Source organism: Nicotiana sylvestris, chromosome 8 (genome assembly GCF_000393655.2).
Source record: "Nicotiana sylvestris chromosome 8, ASM39365v2, whole genome shotgun sequence".
Lineage (NCBI taxonomy): Eukaryota > Viridiplantae > Streptophyta > Magnoliopsida > Solanales > Solanaceae > Nicotiana > Nicotiana sylvestris.
The window spans coordinates 179,173,241-179,195,063 of record NC_091064.1 but is presented as its reverse complement, the minus strand read 5'-3'; the positions used below and the strand labels follow the sequence as shown (position 1 = coordinate 179,195,063).

At 39.3% G+C, this 21,823-nt stretch overlaps 1 protein-coding gene across 1 annotated transcript; it reads left to right on the top strand.

Moving 5' to 3' along the window:
* Nucleotides 1-11,467: 11,467 nt before the first annotated feature.
* Nucleotides 11,468-11,809, top strand: LOC138876067 (uncharacterized). The gene has a single exon (XM_070154958.1). It carries the CDS (start codon nt 11,468-11,470, stop codon nt 11,807-11,809), a length of 342 nt encoding a protein of 113 aa, XP_070011059.1.
* The last annotated feature ends 10,014 nt before the right edge of the window (nt 11,810-21,823 follow it).

Genomic DNA, 21,823 nt, shown 5'->3' with positions numbered 1-21,823 from the left:
TCTTGGTTTCGCCTGAGCCGGGAAGACCCCTATTGCTTTACCTTGCGGTATCGGATAGAGCATTCGGTTGTGTTCTAGGACAACATGATGAAACAGGGAGAAAGGAGCAAGCCATCTACTATCTCAGTAAGAAGTTCACACCGTACGAGGTCCAGTATTCTCTTTTAGAACGCACTTGCTGTGCTCTGACTTGGGTCACGCAGAAGTTAAGGCATTACTTTTGTGCTTACACTACTTATCTCATATCCAGAATGGACCCTCTGAAGTATATCTTCCAGAAGCCCATGCCCACTGGCAAGCTCGCCAAGTGGCAGATCCTACTAAGTGAATTCGACATTGTTTACGTGACCCAGAAAGCAATCAAAGGGCAAGCCTTGGGGGACCATCTCGCCGAGAATCCCGTGGACGGAGGATACGAGACCCTAAAAATGTATTTTCCCGATGAAGAGGTATCTTTCATAGGAGAAGATATTGCAGAATCCTATGATGGTTGGAGGTTGTTTTTCGACGGAGCTGCAAATTTCAAAGGAGTTGGCATAGGAGCAGTCCTAGTATTAGAAACCGGCCAGCACTACCCGGTATCCGCCAAGCTCAGGTTCCCTTGCACCAATAATATGGCCGAATATGAATCCTGCATCTTGGGGCTCAAAATGGCCATTGACATGAACGTTCAGAAGTTGCTAGTGATCGGGGATTCAGACTTGCTCATACATCAGGTTCGAGGAGAGTGGGCAACCAAGAACTCTAAGATACTTCCTTACTTGCATCATATACAGGAGTTGAGGAAAAGGTTCATAAAGACAGAATTTCAGCACGTCCCCAGAGTCTAGAACAAGTTTGCTGATGCATTAGCTACTTTATCGTCCATGATCCACCATCCATATACAAATTTCATTGATCCCATCCCAGTAAAGATTCATGATCAGTCAGTTTATTGTGCCCATATTGAGGAAGAAGCGGATGGAAAACCATGGTTCTATGACATCAAGGAGTACTTGACAACAGGGGAATATCCATAATTTGCCAACGCTACTCAGAAGTGCACACTTCGTAGGTTATCCAACAACTTCTTTCACAGCGGAGGAATTCTATACAGAAGGACTCCCGATTTGGGTTTACTAAGGTATGTCGAAGCAAAAGAAGCATCCAGGCTATTGGACGAGGTGCATGCAGGGACTTGCGGGCCGCACATGAATGGTTTTGTCTTAGAAAAGAAGATACTCCGAGCAGGGTATTTTTGGATGACTATGGAAACAGACTGTATCCAGTATGTTCGCAAATGCCATCGCTGTCAGATACATGCAAATATGATAAAGGCGCCTCCAAATGAGCTTACTGTAACAAGCTCACCATGGACATTCGCCGCTTGGGGAATGAATGTTATCGGACCTATCGAGCCTGCCGTATCAAATGGGCACAAGTTCATCTTAGTGGAAATCGATTATTTTACCAAATGGGTTGAAGAAGCATCATACAAGGCGGTCACTGAGAAGGTTGTGGTGGGTTTCGTTCGCGATCGCATTGTTTGTCGGTTCGGAGTTCCGGAGTCAATCATCACCGATAATGGTTCCAATCTCAACAACAACTTGATGAAATCAATGTGTGAAACTTTCAAGATCAAACACAAGAACTCTACATCCTACAGGCCTCAGATGAATGGAGCTGTAGAAGCAGCCAACAAGAATATCAAGAAGATACTAAGGAAGATGGTCGAAAGGCACAAACAATGGCATGAGAAGTTATCATTCGCCTTATTGGGATACCGCACTACAGTCTGCACATCGACCGGAGCAACTCCCTACATGCTGGTTTATGGTACAGAGGCGGTCATCCCCGCCGAGGTAGAAATTCCCTCCTTAAGGATCATACAAGAAGTAGAGTTGGATGATGTAGAATGGGTAAAAGGTCGCTACGAGCAGTTAGCCCTTATAGATGGGAAAAGGATGAATGCGGTTTGCCACGGTCAGTTGTATCAGAATAGAATGTCCAGAGCCTTCAACAAAAGGGTTAAGCCAAGGAGGTTTACACCGGGGCAGCTGGTGTTGAAGAAAATATTCCCACATCAAGATGAAGCCAAGGGGAAGTTCTCTCCCAATTGGCAGGGTCCGTACATGGTTCACCGGGTTCTAACTGGAGGAGCCCTTATTCTTGTAGAGATGGATGGAGAAGTCTGGCCGAAGCCAATCAATTCAGATGCAATGAAACGATATTATGTGTAACCACTTATGATTCCCTCAATGATTTAATTTGATCTACGCCCGACCTGATTCCCGTTTAAGAGGGGATACGTAGGCAGCCCTATGGGTTCGGTCATAATTAAATAAAAATTCCATTTTCCCCCGCTATTGGAACTGGGGCAGAATTTCGAGAAGGACCATCAAAATTCCGAAGTTGATTTTAGTCCACGCATCGCCAGGAGTGCCAGCCCAGTAAACCGGGGCAGAATTTTGAGGAGGATCCTCAAAATTCCGGAGCAAAAGAGGTTGCAATGTTTGGAACCACGTTGCAGTCGTTGGTTCATCTAAAGAAAACTATTTTCGATTATATATTTACTAAAGCATGCATAACTATTATCCAGATTGCTGTTGTTTAGCGACGCTACCCCAATGACACACAACGTCAAGAGCCCGGGGAAGACGAACTAACCTTTCCCCTTACAGAACTCACGATTTTTCTTTGGATGCAGGCACTCAGTTCGCAACATCATTAGGTATATTTATGCACTCTCAAGAATATAACTTCTCAGAATCATCACTTGTCCGCAATTGCTATCCGTATACAATCTCCCCAGAAGTCATGTTGTCGTAATCAGCTAAGAGATCTTACTACTAATCGTCCTTTTACATTCTTGCACTGCATAAGGCTACCTTTCTGCCTTCCGAGGTTAAGCTCTACCTCCATCTGCATCGCATAAGGCTACCTTTCTGCCTTCCGAGGTTAAGCTCTACCTCCATCTGCATCGCATAAGGCTACTTTTCTGCCTTTCGAGACTAAGCTCTATCTCCATTTGCATTTTGCATAAGGCTACCTTTCTGCCTTCCGAGACTAAGCATTGTCTCCATCCTGCATTTTTCTGCATTTTGCATAAGGCTACCTTTCTGCCTTTCGAGGTTAAGCTCTACCTCCATCCGCATTCTGTATAAGGCTACCTTTCTGCCTTCCGAGGTTAAGCTCTACCTCTATCTGCGTTTCCCGCATTGCACAAGGCTACCCTTCTACCTTCCGAGACTAAGCTCTGTCTCCATCTGTATTTTTGCATAAGGCTACTTTTTTGCTTTCCGAGGTTAAGCTCTACCTCCATCATCATTTGCATAAGGCTACTTATCCGCCTTTCGAGACTAAGCCCTGTCTCCATCTGCATAAGGCTACTCTATCTGCCTTTCAAGACTAAGCATTGTCTCCATCCTGCATGGCTGAAATATCGCCTCTTTACTTTTCTCGCACGGCTGCAATATCGCCACCTTTTATTTACATCTTGCACCGACTGAAAGATCGCCACCTTTTGCATTTCATGGGCTGAAAGATCGCCAACCTATTCAAAGGCATCATAGTTCGGAGGCACCACCTACATGGCCCGAGAACATCATTTCATGGCCTGCGAATTTTTATTTACACTCTTCATAGCCCGGGACGTCATGGTCCAAGGACGTCATCCTAACCGTCCAAAGACAGCATTCATGGTCCGATGGGAACTTGCATCACGTTTAAATTTACGCACAATATACGCTCGTATTACTTACTTGCAGGTACACCGGCTGGCAACAGCCGTCTCAGTAGGAGAGATCCCGCCCCGGTTCCCGCAGCCTATTAATTTTTCAGAAACCTCTCTCAATCTAAACATCGCGTTCGTCCGTTTCAAATCTCCATCGGCATATTCCGTCAATGGTTCCGGAACTACATACGACCTGAGTCCTGTAAGACCAGGGATATGTATGCAGCTCAAAAACCAGAGCTCGGTCAAAACTCCTTTCAAATCGCCACTTCCGGTCAAAATTGGCCATCTTATCTTTACCCGACAACTCTTTCATCATTCCCGGGTAAAGAGGGGCAGCTGTTGATACCCAATTTTTTCCTATATATATTTTATACTCAAAATACTTTCAAAATAGCATGTGTATGCATATATAAGCATGCCCAAGTATTTTGGTATTTTTCCCAAATATTTTAAGATTTTCAAAACCAATTTATTGTCTATTTTAACAGTGCAAAATCCAATAATTATTTCCGAAATTATCATTTTGGTGAATAATTTATTTCCATCCTCATAGTTACACCAAAATATAATTAACGTGATTTTTGCATATTTTTACAAATTCATTTGATATTTTAAAGCTAAATTACATAAAATTGCAATTATGGCCTATATTACGATTAATAGCGTTTTGCAATTATAAAATCATTTCCAGCATTTTTAGATTAATATTTATATATTATTAATTAGATTAGTGCTTTTAATTTATTTTTAAAATCATTTTAGCTATTTTTTATAAAATAAAAAGGGGAAAATTGGCTATTTAACACATAGCCCATTATTATTTCAATTTTAGCCTCAAATTGATCCCCAATTCCGCCCCAAATTGAAACAACCCAATTTCAATTTTTACCCGACCCCTTGACCCATTTTCAAACCCGCCCGGCTTCCCCTTTAATCCTGGTCGTTGATCATTTTGATCAACGGCCGTGATTCGTCCTTTCCTTTTTTAATCCCCTAACCCCTCTAACCCTAATCTCATTTCCACCCTTCAGTCGCCCTTGAATACCAAACACTCTCAAGACTCTCTCAAGGTTCTTCGGAACCCTAACCTCCTCCTACCTTGTTCCATCGTATTTTCACCAGAGTCCATGGCTTCTCAGGCCATGGACAACTTATACTCACCTCCTCCGGCTCTTACATGCCTGATGCTCGAAGGTTAAAGGCTAGACCTTAAAGGTCTTCACTCAGACCTTCACCGATTTGAAGATTTCGGCCATCTCCGGCCTTGCTATGGTGGCTCTTGGTATTCTAAGCTTGTTTCTGACCTCATCCGACTTAGATCGGACTTTTCCAAGCCTTTCTCATTCAGGGTTTTCTGAAACCCTAATTACTCAAGGTTTTTTCTGATTATTTTTTAGATCTGTCATAAGTTTGCACTTTGCTTAAGTTTCTTAAACATTTTCTCCGATTTTCTTTCAAAAGTTACTTCTTTTCGATTAGGGTTTCTGGAAAAGGTTCTTAAAAATGTTTCTAACTCTTTTTCTTCTTTTCTTGGTGTGAATCGATCCCTGCTATGTTCTTATTTGCTCTCTTCTAACTCGCATGCTTTTTCATGTGTTCTCATGTTTGCTGTATTATGAAGTTTTTCTATTGTGCTATGTTCTGTCTTCCACTGGTTCCAATATCATGCTCTCACATGCCTATGTGCTTTATATATGAGAACTTTTCTTTCAAAAGGGTTTTACCAACTGTTAATTGATTCTGAATCCCCTCAGTGTTTCTTACTTGATTGTTAATGATTTTCCCCTAATTGAACCTCCATTTACCTCTCTTTCTGACTTGGTTCATTGGTAATTTCGAATCCCTGATTCCTTGATTTACTAGATACTAATTGATTTACTGTGTTCTTGCCTTATTTGGGCTAACCGTATATTTTAAAATTTTCTTTCCTTAGTTAAACCCCTATGTATTTGCCCCTAATTTCCTACTTTACACAAGATGTTTGCTTGATTCTCTTTCCTTAACTGATTGCTGTCCATTACCGTTTGAGTTTGAACTCCTTAATTAAAGGAAGTTCTTATGTTGATTGATTATAATTGATACATAGTTCCATAATTACTATGATTCTTCCCTTACTCTCTACCTATTTTCCAAGCTATAAATACTCGACTCTTTTTCTTTTCACCTTAACGGAATACACTTCAGAGCTTCACTTAATTCTCACAACCCCTTCTAAAACTTTCTGCACTTTGGCTTTCTCAAGACTTCTGCTTTCATTTGTTTTTCCTGAAACTGGTATGTCCTAGTTTTGATTCTAGCATCAACCCCAATGTGTTTACTTAAAAGTTTTTATGTCTATGCCTACTTTACTGCTTTGTAGAATTCAACTTCTATGATAATATGCTTATGTCTTGCTATCTGTTACTGCAATGAATCCCATTCCCCATGCCTCTTTATGTGCTTGAGCTGTGGTTTAAGACATGGCAATACACAAAGTTATTGTCCATGGATTAAAACTGGATCCTTTGGATCCTAGACTCTTTCAATTTCCTATACCCCATTCCCTTAGGTGTGTTGAGTTGAGGTATAGCCTGGCAGCATCCAAGTTGCTGTCCAGGGCTAAACCTGACCTTCAATAGGTCCTAACTCTCTAATTTTTAGCTGACAGACTGGTCAGGGGTGTGCCAGCACTCCTAACTGCTGGGCATGACCACCAGCCTACCCTGGCAGTCCCTAATTCCCCTCTATTGCACCTACACCTATTCCTAGAACCTTAAGTTTTGCCCCTCTCTTTTGAGCCTTGCTTTGGGACCTAGAGTTCCCTCTGAACTTGGACATTTGAGGGCTGGCCCTTCCACACTGCACTATAATCTAATTCTGCAATATATTTGGGTTGTAAGCACTGCCTGGAGTTCCTGAAACTCCTTGGATCTCTGAAACACCCCGGATCAGAGAAGGCTTTGGTATCTGATCTTTGGAAGTTGGTTTATTTCATATTTCAGACCTGGGGTCTGAATTAGGCTCTCCTTGGTTGGAATATTTAATTTCTGATATATTTTCCTTATTCATTCGGATATGTAATAATCTTGTAATAAACATTTGGGGTCGACTAGTGGAAAAAGGTAGGGGACTACGCATGCAAGGGGTAAATACCATGCTCATAGGGAATTACTATACTTCTGAAATTATGCACTAATGTAGATACCATGTTCATAGGGATTACTATTTTTCTAAAGTTCTGCATTTTATAAATCATTGAAACTCTGCATTCTCATATAGATACCATGTTTATAGGATTTTCTGCATTCTCATATAGATACTATGTCCATAGGGTTTTCTGCAATTTCATAACAGATGCCATGCCTGTAAGCCGATTCTAAAATTCGGCATCTTCATATAGACACCATGCCTATAGAGCTTTCTGCATTCTGCATCCGTCATTAGGCAAACCTATTACAGGATTTAAATACCTAATCAATTGAATGTAGACAACCTGCCTATGGGATTCCTGCATAAGCAATAATAGTGCTCAAATCAGTAACACCTAGAAAGCATGTCTATAGGAGCTGTTAACTGAACATGAATCGTCAACTCGCTTATAAGCCTAAAATCAGTAGCAATAATGTTTAACGCCTGCAGATCTTATGTCCCTGTAATTGACAATTCTTTTTCTGCAATCAGTTTACTTCTTTATTTCTGAAACTAATAGATATCATGCCTATAGGTTCTGTTTAACGCCTAGGCAAGCCTTAGGGTAAAATTTTATAATTGCATCAGTTTTGATAATTACAACCAGCGGGCAGGCCTAATTCAGACTTCTTATTTGAAAAAAATAGGTGATAAATTAGCCACCCTTCCAACGCCTTAATTTAATTCAGACCAAACCAGTACTTGTAAGTCATGCTAAATAATCTGCTGATTTGAACGAGGAGGCCTACTTGAGCCTTAACTGCTATTTGTTCCCCTTTTAACTGCTATTTGTTATTGATTGTTGCCTAGATTTTTATCCTTTTGAAAACTCTGAAAAAGCCCCAAATCCCTCCCCTTTAGGATTAGTAGTCTCAATGCCTCCGAGACTGACAGGATTGGGACGGGTAATAGCATGCAATAAGCAGCGATACCATTCCGCACTTTAATACCTTAACGGGTTGGGAAGGGTAGATATGAATATGATGACCGGTGCGCTAATATTACGTGCGACCCCTCTTCTGAGGAGTGATTGCTGGATATTGCATTGAAGTGATCCATGTTAATCACAAACCTAGGACCCCTTTTCTATATTTTCTCCCTTTAGAGTTGTTTAAACTTTCAAATCCTGGCTCTCTTTTTACTTACTTTCATAAGTTTCAACCTAATTGCAATGTTGTATGCAAGTCCTCATTTGAGCCTTGATTATTTACTTGTAAAGTCACAATTGTAACATGATCGGGAACCACACTTGTGGATCTTGAGGGGTGCCTAACACCTTCCCCTCGGGATAATTTCTAGCCCTTACCCTAATCTCTGGTCTCTTCATCTCAAACCCTTCTTAAAGTGTCCTAATGCATTATAATCATTAGGTGGCGACTCTTCAACTTCTAAACCCAATTCTCGAAAGGGAATAGAGTTGTCCTCCCAATGTCGTATACCCGATTTCTGACCCCAGGGTTAGCGAAAAAGGGGCGTCGACATTCATGAATTGAAAAGTCTGCAAGGAAAGCTAGCATACCTTAGGAGTTTCATCTCAAACCAAGTTGGGAGGTGCTAACCATTTAGTCACCTCATGAAGAAAGGTGTTCCTTTCAAGTGGGACCAAGCTTGTAGCAATGCCTTTGAAAGCATCAAAACTTACTTAATGAAGCCTCTAGTTTTGGCATCCCGTATACCTGATGTGATGACCCGACCGGTCATCTTAAGAATTAATGCCCCGATCCCCTATTAACTGCTTTTCCCAAGTTTAATTCTGCTAATTTGATTTGTCGGGATGTTCGGTTGTGAGTTTCAAAGAGTTTTGGGACACTTAGTCCCTGAATGAGAGCTTAAGTGTTGGAAAATTGACCTTAGTTGGAATAGTATGAAGACGGCCTCAGAATAGAAATCTGATGGTTCCGTTATCTCCGTTGGGTGATTTTGGGGTTGAGAGCGTTTTCAGATAGTGTTTTGGAGATCCGTAGCTCATTTAGGCTTGAAATGACGAAGGTTGAATTTTTGAAGTTTCCGGTTCGACAGTGAGATTTTGATCCGAGGGCCGGAATGGAATTCTAGAAGTTGTAGTAGTTCCGTCATGTCATTTGGGATGTGTGTGCAAAGTTTCAGGTCATTTGGATGTGTTTTGGTTAGGTTTTTGATCGAAAGCGTATTTGGAGGAAATTGGAGTTCTTAGGATTAAATCCTTGATTAATTAGAGTTTCCGATGTTGTTTTAGGTCTTTTAAGAATTGGTACAAGTTTGAATAAGGTATTAGGTGATGTTGGCACTTTTGGTTGAGGTCCCGGGGGCCTCGGGATGATTTCAGATGGTTGATGGGAAGGTTGAAGAAGTGTTGCAGCAGCTGTAGCATTGCTGCTTCTGGTATTTTCACATCTGCGGCTTGGGAACCACAGATGCGGCCAAGGAGACCGCAAAAGCGGATTTTAGTTAGTCAGCAGGTTCAGCAGATGCGGTGGATACTCCGCAGAAGCAGAACCGCATCTGTGAGTGGAATACCGCAGGTGCGAAAAATTGGCCATTTAATGAAAGTCACAGATGCGACACTTGTTCCACAGAAGCAGGACCGCAGATGCGGTCCCAGGGCCGTAAATGTGGAAATCGCTGGGCAGAACATATAAATAGTTGCCTTTGCGAAATTTGGCTATTCTTCCACCATTTTCATGCAGGTTTAGAGCTTTTGAGAGGGTTTTTTGAGGAAAACAAAGGGAAATCGATTGGAGGTAATATCCTTGACTTCACAACTCATTTTTATGTGATTAAAGACCTAATTAATGGTGAGAAATTTGGGAAAAAGGGTAACTAGGGCTTGAGTTTAAGAGACCTTTGATTGAGGATTTGAGGGGTCATTTGGACTCCGATTTCAGTGTTCTTGTTATGTATAGACTTGTGAGAGTACGAGATTTATGAAAATATAAATTTCACCCGATTCCGAGATGTTGGCCTGAGGGGCGTTTTGGTCATTTTACATGTTTTCGCATATTAGCTTAGAATTTAATTGTAGAATCAGTTACTTGAAGTGTTATTTACAATATGCAATTTAGTTGAATATATTTGGGCCATTTGGAGTCGGATACTCGTGGCAAAAGTGTGGTTTCAAGTTGATTTTGAGCCGGTTCGAGGTAAGTGGCTTGTCTAACCTTGTGTGGGGGACCTTCCCCTTAAGATTGGTATACTTGGTAATTGAAATGCCTTGTACGTGAGGTGACGAGTGCGTACTTGAGCTAATTGTTGGAAATCCGGTTTTTTTCTTAAGTAATTACTAGTATGTTTCTTTTCCGTTTCTATTTCTTGCACTATTGAGCCTATTGTTAGCCTAGGAAAACATGTCTAAGTGACTTAATTTGCTTTATTTGATTTAACCTACCTTACTTGGATTCTTTGCAGCATGCTAGGCTAGAATCACTTGTTGCCTTAATATGAAATCTTGCCATTTCTGTATATCTTCCTGCTGTTGCTGTGTATTTATTTTGGGACTACGGATGTGGGATTCCGGTAGCTCCCCCCTTGTCTGTTTACTTTAGGACTACGGGTTAGATTCCCGGTAGACCCCCCTGCACAGTTATGTGGAACTATGGGAATGCACCCGGTAGATTCCCCTAGTATTGGGTATTTACATTTGGGACTACGGAACGAGATTCCGGTAGATCCCCGCGCACTATGAGTTGGACTAAGGGACGGTATCCCGGGAGATCCTTCAGATATATATATATATATGATAGACTACAGAACGGTATCCCGGAAGATCCACTGGATATGTAAAGATGGGACGACAGGACGGTATCCTGGAGATCCCCGATTGTTACTATCGGTGCTGAGCTGTATTTCCTTTCCATGTTTGCCTTGTTCTGTATAGTTGTTGCTGTTTTGGTCACCCTGTATTATTTTACTGATGTACTCATTTATATTGTTCCATTCTATACTGTTAATCTTTATATCTTATTTGACCTCAGTAGGACCCTGACCTTCCTCGTCACTACCCAACCGAGGTTAGGCTTGGTACTTACTCAGTACCGCTGTGGTGTACTCATGCCTCTTTTGCACATGTTTTTCATGTGCAGACCCAGGTACCTCTGATCAGGCCTACTATCGTTGAAGGAGGCAACTACGTAGAGACTCCGAGGTACATCTGTCGCGTCCGCAGATCAAGGAGTCCCTTTCTATTCCTGCCTTTAGTATTTAGCCCTTCTGCACTTTTCTGTTCTTTATTAGAAATTCTGGAGTTAGAGCTATGTAGTATTTCTTTCGTAGCTTGTGATTCATGGGTTTTCGGGTCTTGGATTTATGTTTGGTGTTGAGAGTTAAACATGGAATATGCCGAGCGACACATTTACACACTGTTATTGCTTTATTCTATTTTTAAACTATTTTACTTTCGCAAGTTTGGTTATCTTCCGCAAATTTAGGCTTACCTAGTCGGAGACACTAGGTGCCGTCACGATGGTTCATGGAGAGTGAACCGGGGTCGTGACACCTGAAAAGCCGTTGATACTATATATTTAAGTACAAGAAAGATCTATTGGAGCGTTGTTGGCCCAAGAAAATAGTGAAGGGAAAGAAAACTCCCTTTCCTACTTGAGTAAGATGATGGCACTAAATGAGCTGAATTATTTGCCAATCGAAAAGTTATGTTTGGCACTGGTTTTCTCAATCCAAAAGTTGAAGCACTACTTTCAAGCTCATGTCATTCTTCTTGTTTCTAGAGCAAATCCCATTAAGTTCGTGATGTCAAAACTTGTCCTTAATGATCGATTAGCAAGATGGTACCTCCAGTTTCCACAATTTGAAATTGTGTACATCCCTCAAAAGGCTATAAAAGGACAAGTGTTAGCAGACTTCTTGGCAGATCACCCTATACCAGATGATTGGGATCTAATTGACGAACTACCTAATCAGGACAGAATGGTCATTGAAGTTCAACCTCCATGAAAGATGTACTTTTATGGTGCTGCACATCGTGGAGGAGTTGGTGCTAGCATAGTATTTGTCACTTTTCAAGGTGAAGTTTTTCCCTACTTGTTTACGTTGACGCAAATATGCTCTAACAACATTGTTGAGTATCAAACATTAATACTTGGGCTTGAAATGGCTGTCGAAATGAAGCAGTTGTAGTTGCAAGTCTTTGGTGACTATCAGTTAGTGATCAACTAGCTTTTAGGTAGTTATGAGGTCAAAAAATTTGAACTACACCCATATCATGATTATGCTAAATAATTAATTTAGTGGGTCGGTGACGTGACTATTCAACATGTTCCTAGGAAAGAAAATAAGAAGGCTGATGCTTTAGCTGCCCTAGCTTTATCATTAACCTTGCTTGATCAAGCGCAAGTTACTTTCTGCCAAAAATGGGTAGTACTGCCATCAAATGAGGGTGAAAGTGAAGAAAATGATGACGAGCATCTTGTGGCCATTTCTGAAGCTGAGAAGGAAGAATGGAGACAACCCGTTATCGATTACTTGAGCTACAGGATACACCCAAAAAATTCGAGGAGAAGGACTAAAATCCACCGTCGTGCACCTCGCTTCCGTTGCTACGAAATTACTCTATATAGACGATCATTTGAGGGAGTACTCTTATGATGCTTAGGGGAAGATGAAACACTCCAAGCTTTCAAGAAGCACATTCTGGGGGTATGTGGATCAGATCAGTCTAGACCGAAGCTCCGCTTCTATATAAAAAAGATGGGATATTATTAGCCAACGATGGTAAAAAATGGCTTGGAATGTGCTCAAAGATGCAAGGCTTGCCAATTCCACGTAAATTTTATTCATCAGTCTCCTGAAGTGCTACATTCAACTGTTGCATCATGGCCATTGATGCTTGGGGACTGGATGTTGTTGGACCATTGCCAAAATCCTTCAGTGGACACTTATACATCTTGGCTGCAACTAACTACTTCTCAAAATGGGCTGAAGTGTTGCTATTAAGGAAGTAAAAAAGGAAAATGTTGCAAGTTTCAACAAGACTCTATGCAACCCATTAAAGAAAGTTGTCTCCAAATCCAAATGAGATTGGGATGACCGTATGGAAGAAGCTCTGTGGGCATATAGGAAAACTTATCGCATGACAACACAAGAGACCCCATATTCACTCGTCTATGGGGTCAAAGCCGTTTTGCTACTCGAGCCTCAAATACCTTCATTACGATTAACTATTCAAGAAGGATCACTATAGAGGAAAATGCTTGACTTTGATTAGCAGAGTTGGAGGCTATTAATGAGAAGAAGTTGGAAGCTCAATAGAGTCTTGAATGTTATCAGGCTCGATTATGTCGCTCATTCAATAAAAGAGTTTGCCCAAGATCCATTCAAGTACGAGATCAAGTCCTTTCCATACGAAGACCCATTATTACTTCCCATAAACCTGTAGGGAAGTTCACTTCAAAATGGTATAGGCCATATGTCATGCAAGAAGCTTATTCAAGTGGAGCCTACAAGCTGGTTGATTCAGATGGCATCAGAATCGGCCCCATAAATAGCAAGTTTTTGAAAAAGTATTATCCTTGAAGTTGCAATGATCCTTAAAGCAAGAGCATAAACTGCATGTTACTCCTGACCCATAAGAGTATAAAGTGTGTGCGGTCCCTAAAAAAAATCTGCTAGGTTGAGAACCTCGAAATAACTAGGGTATGACTTAATACTCTTCACCGAGGTACGTAGACAACTTAGAGTTTCATTCTAAGTTCAGTCACATAAGTTCAAAAGATACATAGTTCCCCAATCATTGTTCGAATGAAGCATGATGGAATATAATCCATTCAATCGGCACTTGAAAATATAGTTGAGATACCATTCTTCTATTGAACTTTGGATCCCATTTGAGTTAAAGTGGGCAAGCCTCTATGGTAAATCAGTATCTTCAATGGAATGAGTATAATCTTTTAAGAGGCTACTAAGTATTTTCACGACCCAAAATCTAACCACGTCATGATGACGCCTATCGTGATACTAGGCCAGCCACTCATTTCCAAATTTTCCATTTTCAAATAAAACTTAAAGAAATTCATAGTTTTAACATAAGTTCAATAAGATAAGGGTAGAAATCCAAAATCCAGTGGAAAGAAATACAATCCCAATCTCGGGTGTCACTAAGTCATGAGCCACAACAAATACAACTGTTTGAAATAACATGACCAACACGGTTTGAGAATATCCAAAACATATAAACTTAAGGAAGATAAGGAAAGGAGAAGGCAGAACTGCGGTCGCCAAACAGCTACCTCGCAGTTCCCAAGTGAAAGTCCTCGCAATATAATTAGCAGCCGCTAACTATAAGTCACCCACTACCGAGGAAAGACATGCCAATCCAGCCTCATGGAGAGGATCCATCTCCATACCAATACTTCGGACAAGATCCATGTCCAGGGAAGATCCATCCCTCAATATCATCAACTACTGCACTCACTGGGGGTGTAAAGACTCCAGAGGGGCTTCTCTGAGCCCAAGCGCTATATCAATGCCAGCGAAGGCATGATCAATATCATTGCTGCGACGTGCAACCCGATCCCATACTGTCAATCAATGTCCGTCTCTCGGCCTCACTCAATCAATACTCTCAAGTCTCACACACATGGGCTAAGATGTCATGATACAAGCCCGAACAATGATATGATATGTCTAATAGCAATAATCGAGACTGAGGCATGATATAATATGCATGAATAGGACTGAGTATAGAATATACATGAAACTAATGACATGACAACAAGAAACTACCTCTCGGGATTCAACAATATCGGCGTAAAGCCTTAACATAATATCTAACATGATTTGCATCTTATCAACTTAATCACATAATTACAGCACAATTTTATCAACGTAAAGAGTAAATAAGCGGTGCCATGGAATGATCTAGGACGCATTTCTCACGGTGTATGCCCACACATCCGTCACTTGGCATTTCGTCACATCAATAGTAATCATAGAACACATTGTTCAAGGTTTCGAACCCTCAGAACCAAGTTTGGAGGCGGTACTTACCTCAAGCTAAGCCAAACTCTAGCCTGTGACGCCTTTTCCTCTCGATTCGGCCTCCAAATGCCCTGAATCTAACCAAAATCAGTATATAAACATCAAAATATGCTAAGAGAACAAAACCACTCGAAAATAATCAAATTACAATACAAATCCCAAAATTGACCAAACCCGACCCCTGTGTCCACGTCTCGGAATCCGATAAAATTTACATCAATGGAATCCTTATTCCCCCACGAGTTCATTCATACCAAAAGTACCAAAATTTGACCACAAATGACCTATCAAATGCCTAATTTTAGGTCTCTAATTTTCCAAGCCCTAACCCCCAATTTGCCACTGAATTTTCCATATATTTCAAGCTTACAACCTTAAAAATCATCATAAAAGCGAGTTTAGGGACCAAAGACCTTACCTCTTAGAAACCCTCTTGAATTCTCCCTTGAATTTTCTCTCCAAAGCTTCTTCCCGTTTGAAATGTTATGAAAAATAACCCAAATTCGCGAAGGAAATCTTTTATACTTTCTGACCCAGGCTTTTCGCACCCGCGGTCCATTTCCGCTTCTGGGGCCAAGCGCACCAATTCTGCGGTTTTCACTTATCAGCCAGCCACCGCACCTGCGATCATTTTCTTGCACCTACGCCATCGCAGGTGCGCCCAAATTCCGCATCTGCTGTCTCTAGCCTTTCCCTCTTTTGGCCGCATCTGCGACTTCACTTCCGCTTCTGCTAGCTCGCACCTGCGGTCCCCAAGCTGCAGGTGTGGTTATGACAGAAAACTCAGCAGCTTCAGCTGCAAATTCCCAACTCCAAACTTCCCGTCAACCATCCGAAATCACCCCGAGGCCCCCGGGACCTTAACCAAAAGCACGAACAAGTCATATACCACTATTCAAACTTATACCAATCTTCAAAACACCTCAAACAACATCGAATCAACCAAATAACATCGGATTCAAGCCTAAGGTTTGAAAATCTTCCAAATTCCACTTTCGATCGAAAAGTCTATCAAACCTCGTCCGAATGACCTGAAATTTTGCACACACGTCACAATTGACACAACGGACCTACTCCAACTTCCGGAATTCCATTCCGACCCATATATCAAAATCTCACCTACCAACCGGAAAATGCCAAAATTCTAATTTCGCCAATTCAAGCCTAAATCTACTCAGGACCTCCAAAACATATTCCGATCATGCTCCTAAGTCCCAAATCACCTCCCAAAGCTATCCGAATCATAAAAATCAAATTACGAGATCGAATGCTCACAAGTCAACTTCCGGTTGACTTTCCAACTTAAAGGCCAACTTTAGAGACTAAGTGTTTCAAACCTTACCAAAACCACTCCGAACCCCAACCAACTAACCCGGTAATACACAATACAGCTGAACAAGACAATAAGAATCAGAAATAGGGGAAAATAGAGCGGTAAATAATGAAATGACCGGCCGGGTCGTTATAGTATTTGTATTGAAATCTAGAGATTCACTATGTTTTCATGTTCACCAAATATTTAAGTCCTCCGGTCTTCAAGTTCGCCGCTCTTCAAGTTGAAATATTTAAGCCCTCCAAGTTGAAGTCTTCAGGTCCGTCGGTCTTCAAGCTGAAGTCTGCAAGTTTGCCGCTCTTCAAGTTGAAATATTTAAGCCCTCAAAGTCTCTAAGTTGAAGTCTTCAGGTCTGTCGGTCTTCAAGTTTAAGTCTTCACGTTCACTGCTCTTCAAGTTGAATTATTTAAGCCCTCCAAGTCTCCAAGTTAAAGTCTCCAAGTTTAAGTCTTCAGTTTCGTCGGTCTTCAAGTTGAAGTCTTCACGTTAGCCGCTCTTCAAGTTGAAATATTTAAGCCCTCCAAGTCTCCAAGTTGAAGTCTTCAAGTCCGTTGGTCTTCAAGTTGAAGTCTTCAAATTCGCCGGTCTTAAAGTTGAATTGTTTAAACCCTCCAAATCTTCAAGTTGAAGTTTTCAAGTCTGCTAATTTTTCAAGTTGAATTTTAAAAGTCCACCACTCTTCAAGTTAAAGTCTGCAGAGTCCGCCAAATCTTCAAAGATTTCCAAGTGTTCAAGTCGATGTCGTCAAGTCCACCAAATCTTCGAGTTGAAGCTTTCTAATTTTCCAATCTTAAGGGAAACATTTAAGTCCATTTGCACCTTAAGTTGGCATCTTTGTGGGTTTGTCCTTAAAAGTAACTATAACTTTTCAATCTTAAGGTGGACATATAAGTCCCTTTGCACCTTAAGTTGTCTCTTCGTGCGTTGGTCCTTAAAAGGAACTATACTTTCCAATCTTAAGGTGGACACATAAAACTCTTTGCACCTTAAGTTGGCCTCTTTATGAATTTTCCTTCTATATGCGGTTGTTGATTTGTCCTTCCTTATGATGTTGAGGGTTTGTCCATCTATTTGTTGCCATGGACTTGTACTTTGATATGCCATATGAACCTTCGTACCCTAAGTAATCCCTTCGATTTTCGGGCAGGAATGAGTATGCATCGCTTCAGTGTGAGAATAATCTCTCCGATATTTGGGGGATGATGAGTATCCACCCTTTCGCAACCTGAGAGTAATCTCTCTGATATTTGGGCCACCTTGAGAGTAATCTCTTTGATATTCGGGCCGTGATGAGTATCTATCCCTTCATACCCCGAGGGTAATCTCTCCGATATTCGGGCCACCTTGAGAGTAATCTCTTTGATATTCGGGCCATGATGAGCATCCATTCTTTTGCACCCTAAGAGTAATCTCTTAAATATTCGGGCCACCTTGAGAGTAATCTCTTCGATATTCGGGCCGTGATGAGTATCCATCCCTTTACACTCTGAGAGTAATCTCTCCTATATTCGGGCCGTGATGAGTATCCATCCCTTTACACTCTGAGAGTAATCTCTCCGATATTCATGCTACCTTGAGAGTAATCTCTCCGATATTCAGGCCACCTTGAGAGTAATCTCTCCAATATTCGGGTTGTAATGAGAGTAATCTCTCCGATATTTGAGCCACCTTGAGAGTAATCTCTTCGATATTTGGATAGGGATGAGTACACATCCCCTCATGCATGGATCATCTCGTTAAACAAGAACACATCCTTCTCGCTTGACCTGCAAAAAAGAAAGGGAAAAAAAGAAGAAGACAACTTTTAAAAAAAAGCTGTGCCTGTCAATAATTCACTTGGAAAGGCTTATGAAAGGTAGTCACAGGCCATCATTGTTTCAGTAACCAAAAGTGAAAGTCATTGGCAAAATTGGAGTTCAAATGCCAAAAATTTCAAACTTACGTGGCTGTCCTTTTTCTTCATAAGAAGATGAATTTCAATTTTAAGCAAATTTCAAGCAACTAACAAGTTTTTCCACTACAAATAAATTGCTTAGGCTAATAAATTGGTGGTTCAAAATAATTCCATTTGATGTCTTCAAAATACTTCAGTCCTTGTCTTATTGTCTGTGACTGACAAGTCTTGAAGTAAGGGGTATTTGTAAGGAATTAAAATTTTATTAAATTTAAATTCGTAAGAAATTTGGATTTAATCTCAATTAAATGTATTATAGTCCAAATAAATATTATGGATTAATATAGCTGAATTAATTATTCAAATTCAATAAATATGAATTTAATAAATAAGTCTAAATCCATTGAGCTATAAATGATGAGCCTAGTTTATTAGGCCCACGCAGTCATCTTCCTAGAGGCCTAGTTTTGTGCTACATGTCAAATAATGCGGCATTCCAAGTCAAACGTAAGACCCAATAGGATAGTGCCATGTGTCAAAATGACAGGGCATGCCAAGTCAAATTAAAGGGCTAATAAAACCGTGCAACATGTGCAAGTGACATGTTTTGGCCAATCAAATGCGGTCTTGTCACACTTTAATTTGATTGGTCGGAAAGAGTTTGTTCTTGTCAGAACTCTTTCCTACCACAATTATAAATAGGGGTCTTCATAACCCAGAAATTACACTAGAAGTTATAACAAGAAGCAAGAGAGAGCTCGTGGATCAAACACTGCAAATTTCTCTACAAGTTTCAAGCTTCAAGTAATCAAGTTCAAGTTCAAGAAATCAAGTTCAAACTCAAGAACAAAGAACAAATCAAGATTCAAGGAGTACGAGTTTAAATCAAAGTTCGTGCTAGTTGAATTCAAGATCATCGTTCGTGACAACAAATATAGATTCAAGATCAAGCTCAACTGCCCTTGAATTTATTTATTGTTGGAAAGAAGAATAAGAGGATTCATAGAGATTGTACATTCATATTATTTGAAATCAAATACTACGATTGTTGCAATATTTTTCGGCCTTGATTTTATTTTATCGACACAATTTATTGTATAGATATATATATATACACACACCCATCCCCGACTAATCTAATTTAAGCTATGCGGCTATTTAGGTTAGTTTAGGCCTCTCTATCAGATTGCCGTACTAATGGGCCTTCGGCTAATAAATTGAGATTCAAAATACCAAGTAGATTGTTTGACCCAAATGGAGTTAAGACTTTTAATCAAGTCCATGTACTGAGGAATAATTAAGGGTTTTTGGTATGATAACAACATATCCATATAATTGGCAGAAAATAGTCCTAGTTATAGATATTGGCATCAAATAGCCAATAAATATATATCACAATAATAATATGTATATCACAACTTTTTTTTTCTTCTTTGTCTATATCAACATGTATATTAAAATTTTATTTTCATTCTTTGTATATAAATAATACTATTCTTTGTATATCATTAATATAAAATTATATATATAGTTATTGCTGCCTTTATATCAATATATATCACAATAAAAATATTATATTATTTGTATATCATAGTGTATAGCACATCGGACATGTGTATACCAAAATACATATCATAAGTTTATTTTTCTTCTTCGTGTATATCAAAAATTAATTTTTTTGTATACCAAAATATTATTACTCCCACAATTATATTTATTATTTTTATATTTTAGAACTTGCTTAAACATGCTATATCAAAAATTTATTTTCCTTTTTGATCAATAATTAATAATTCTATTATTTGTATATCACAGTGTATAATATAATAATAATGTGTATGTAAAAAAAATTATTAAAATTTTATTTTCCTTCTTTGTATAACACATTTAGATTGAAAACTCAAGTTCAAGATGGCTCCACATGTGTATCCCCTATTGTAACCCGTGTATATTGCTATATACATAAGTGATATCTTAGGTATATTACGTGTATCTATATATATCCATGAAATTTTGTATTATATGTACGGTATACAATGTAATATACACGGGCATCCAATAAAAATATTATGTTGTATACACAATATATAAAGTGGTATACACAATATACAAAGTGGTATACATAATATACAAAGTGATATACACAGATGTCCTTAAAAACTTGTGTGTGATATACATTGATGTACACAATATGCAATGTGATATACACATGTCATAGTTGGATTTTTAGGTCTGATTGTTTACCTGAAACCAGCCTAAATCACTTCTAATCTTGCTCAAATTTTGTATATAGCCTCGTTTAGGTATTACAACCAATTTCAATCACACCCACTCATTCAATCGAACCAAAAAAGGAAGAGAGAAGAAAAACAAAGTTGAAATATATTTTTTCTCTTTTAGTTTTTGCTAATCTTGCTCAAATTTTGTATATAGCCTCGTTTAGGTATTTTCAACAAATTTCAATCACGCCAACTCATTCAATCCAACCAAAACAAAAGAAGAGGGAAGAAAAATATAGTTGAAATATATTTTTCTCTCTTAGTTTTTGCTTCTGATTTTCTCTGATGTGAGATCAACATTACCTTTTCATCCCACTGATTTTTTTTGCATAATTTGCAAGAATTTTCGCTAAATTATGAGAGCAAAAGAGAAGAGATAGAAGAAGAAATACAAGGAGAGAAAGAGGGAGGGAAGCCAAAATAAGCGTGTAGTTTTTTTTTTGAGAGAGAATATAAAAGAGAATAGTTTTTTTTAAGATTTGGCTATATAATGCCAATTGTTTGAGGCTAGTTTTGCCAAACCTAATATAAGGCTAAAAAATTATCAATTCCGGTTATCTGTTGTTTTCAATAATTAACCCCTGATTTCGGCTAACAATAATTTGAATTTAGGATTTGCTCCCAATTTCATATGGAGGTTTTCTTTTAGAAAAAGAAACAATAATATGTAGAAATGGCGTGGGTTGACCACTGTGTGGCATGGTATAAAATGTTCAGCCGGTGTTTTATATATTGAGTAAAAGTATCCAATTTTTTGTTAAAAGAAATATAAGAGGACCTATTAACCCTTTGCTCTTCATGGAAATTAATTACCGTATACAGTTGAACTGTTACAATTGCTTCGTTTTCTTCTTGACATGGACAAATTGCAAGGATGAAAGTTTATAGAAGCAACACAACAAGTTGTGAAAAACTAGTAAAGGTGCACTGTCAGTCAACTCCCTGCTGTCTCTATACATATTGAAAAATCAACCTATTCTTCATTACTAGTACTAACAATTAACATTCAACCAATAGTTTAACTAGTAATTGTCTAAATCTATAACTGTTGGCCCAAGTAAATGTGAAGTTTTGAAAACTGATAAAAGAACTCAAACATGGACCATGTCCATCTTGTGAAGCACAGTCGTGATCAATTCAAACATGTGAGATGCACGTGAAGGAGATAAATCTAACTTATCAGAAGTAATATCTCCTGATCATGGTCGAAAAGGTTGCATATTAGATAAGGAGAAAGACTTCTTATACAAAGAGAACACAGTTTAGGAAAAGGATAAAGTTAGAGTATGAGATCAACTAGAACTCTTCAACCATGGAAGAGTAGCATCTGTATCCTAGTCAATCTCTAATTGCTAGCTCCTTAAATATCAGTGTTGTTCTCTTTTACAGGTAATGCACATAAGCAGAAGTTAAACATGAATTGAGAGCAAAATAGCAAGGCAATTTTGCAAGCAATTTATGTGTGA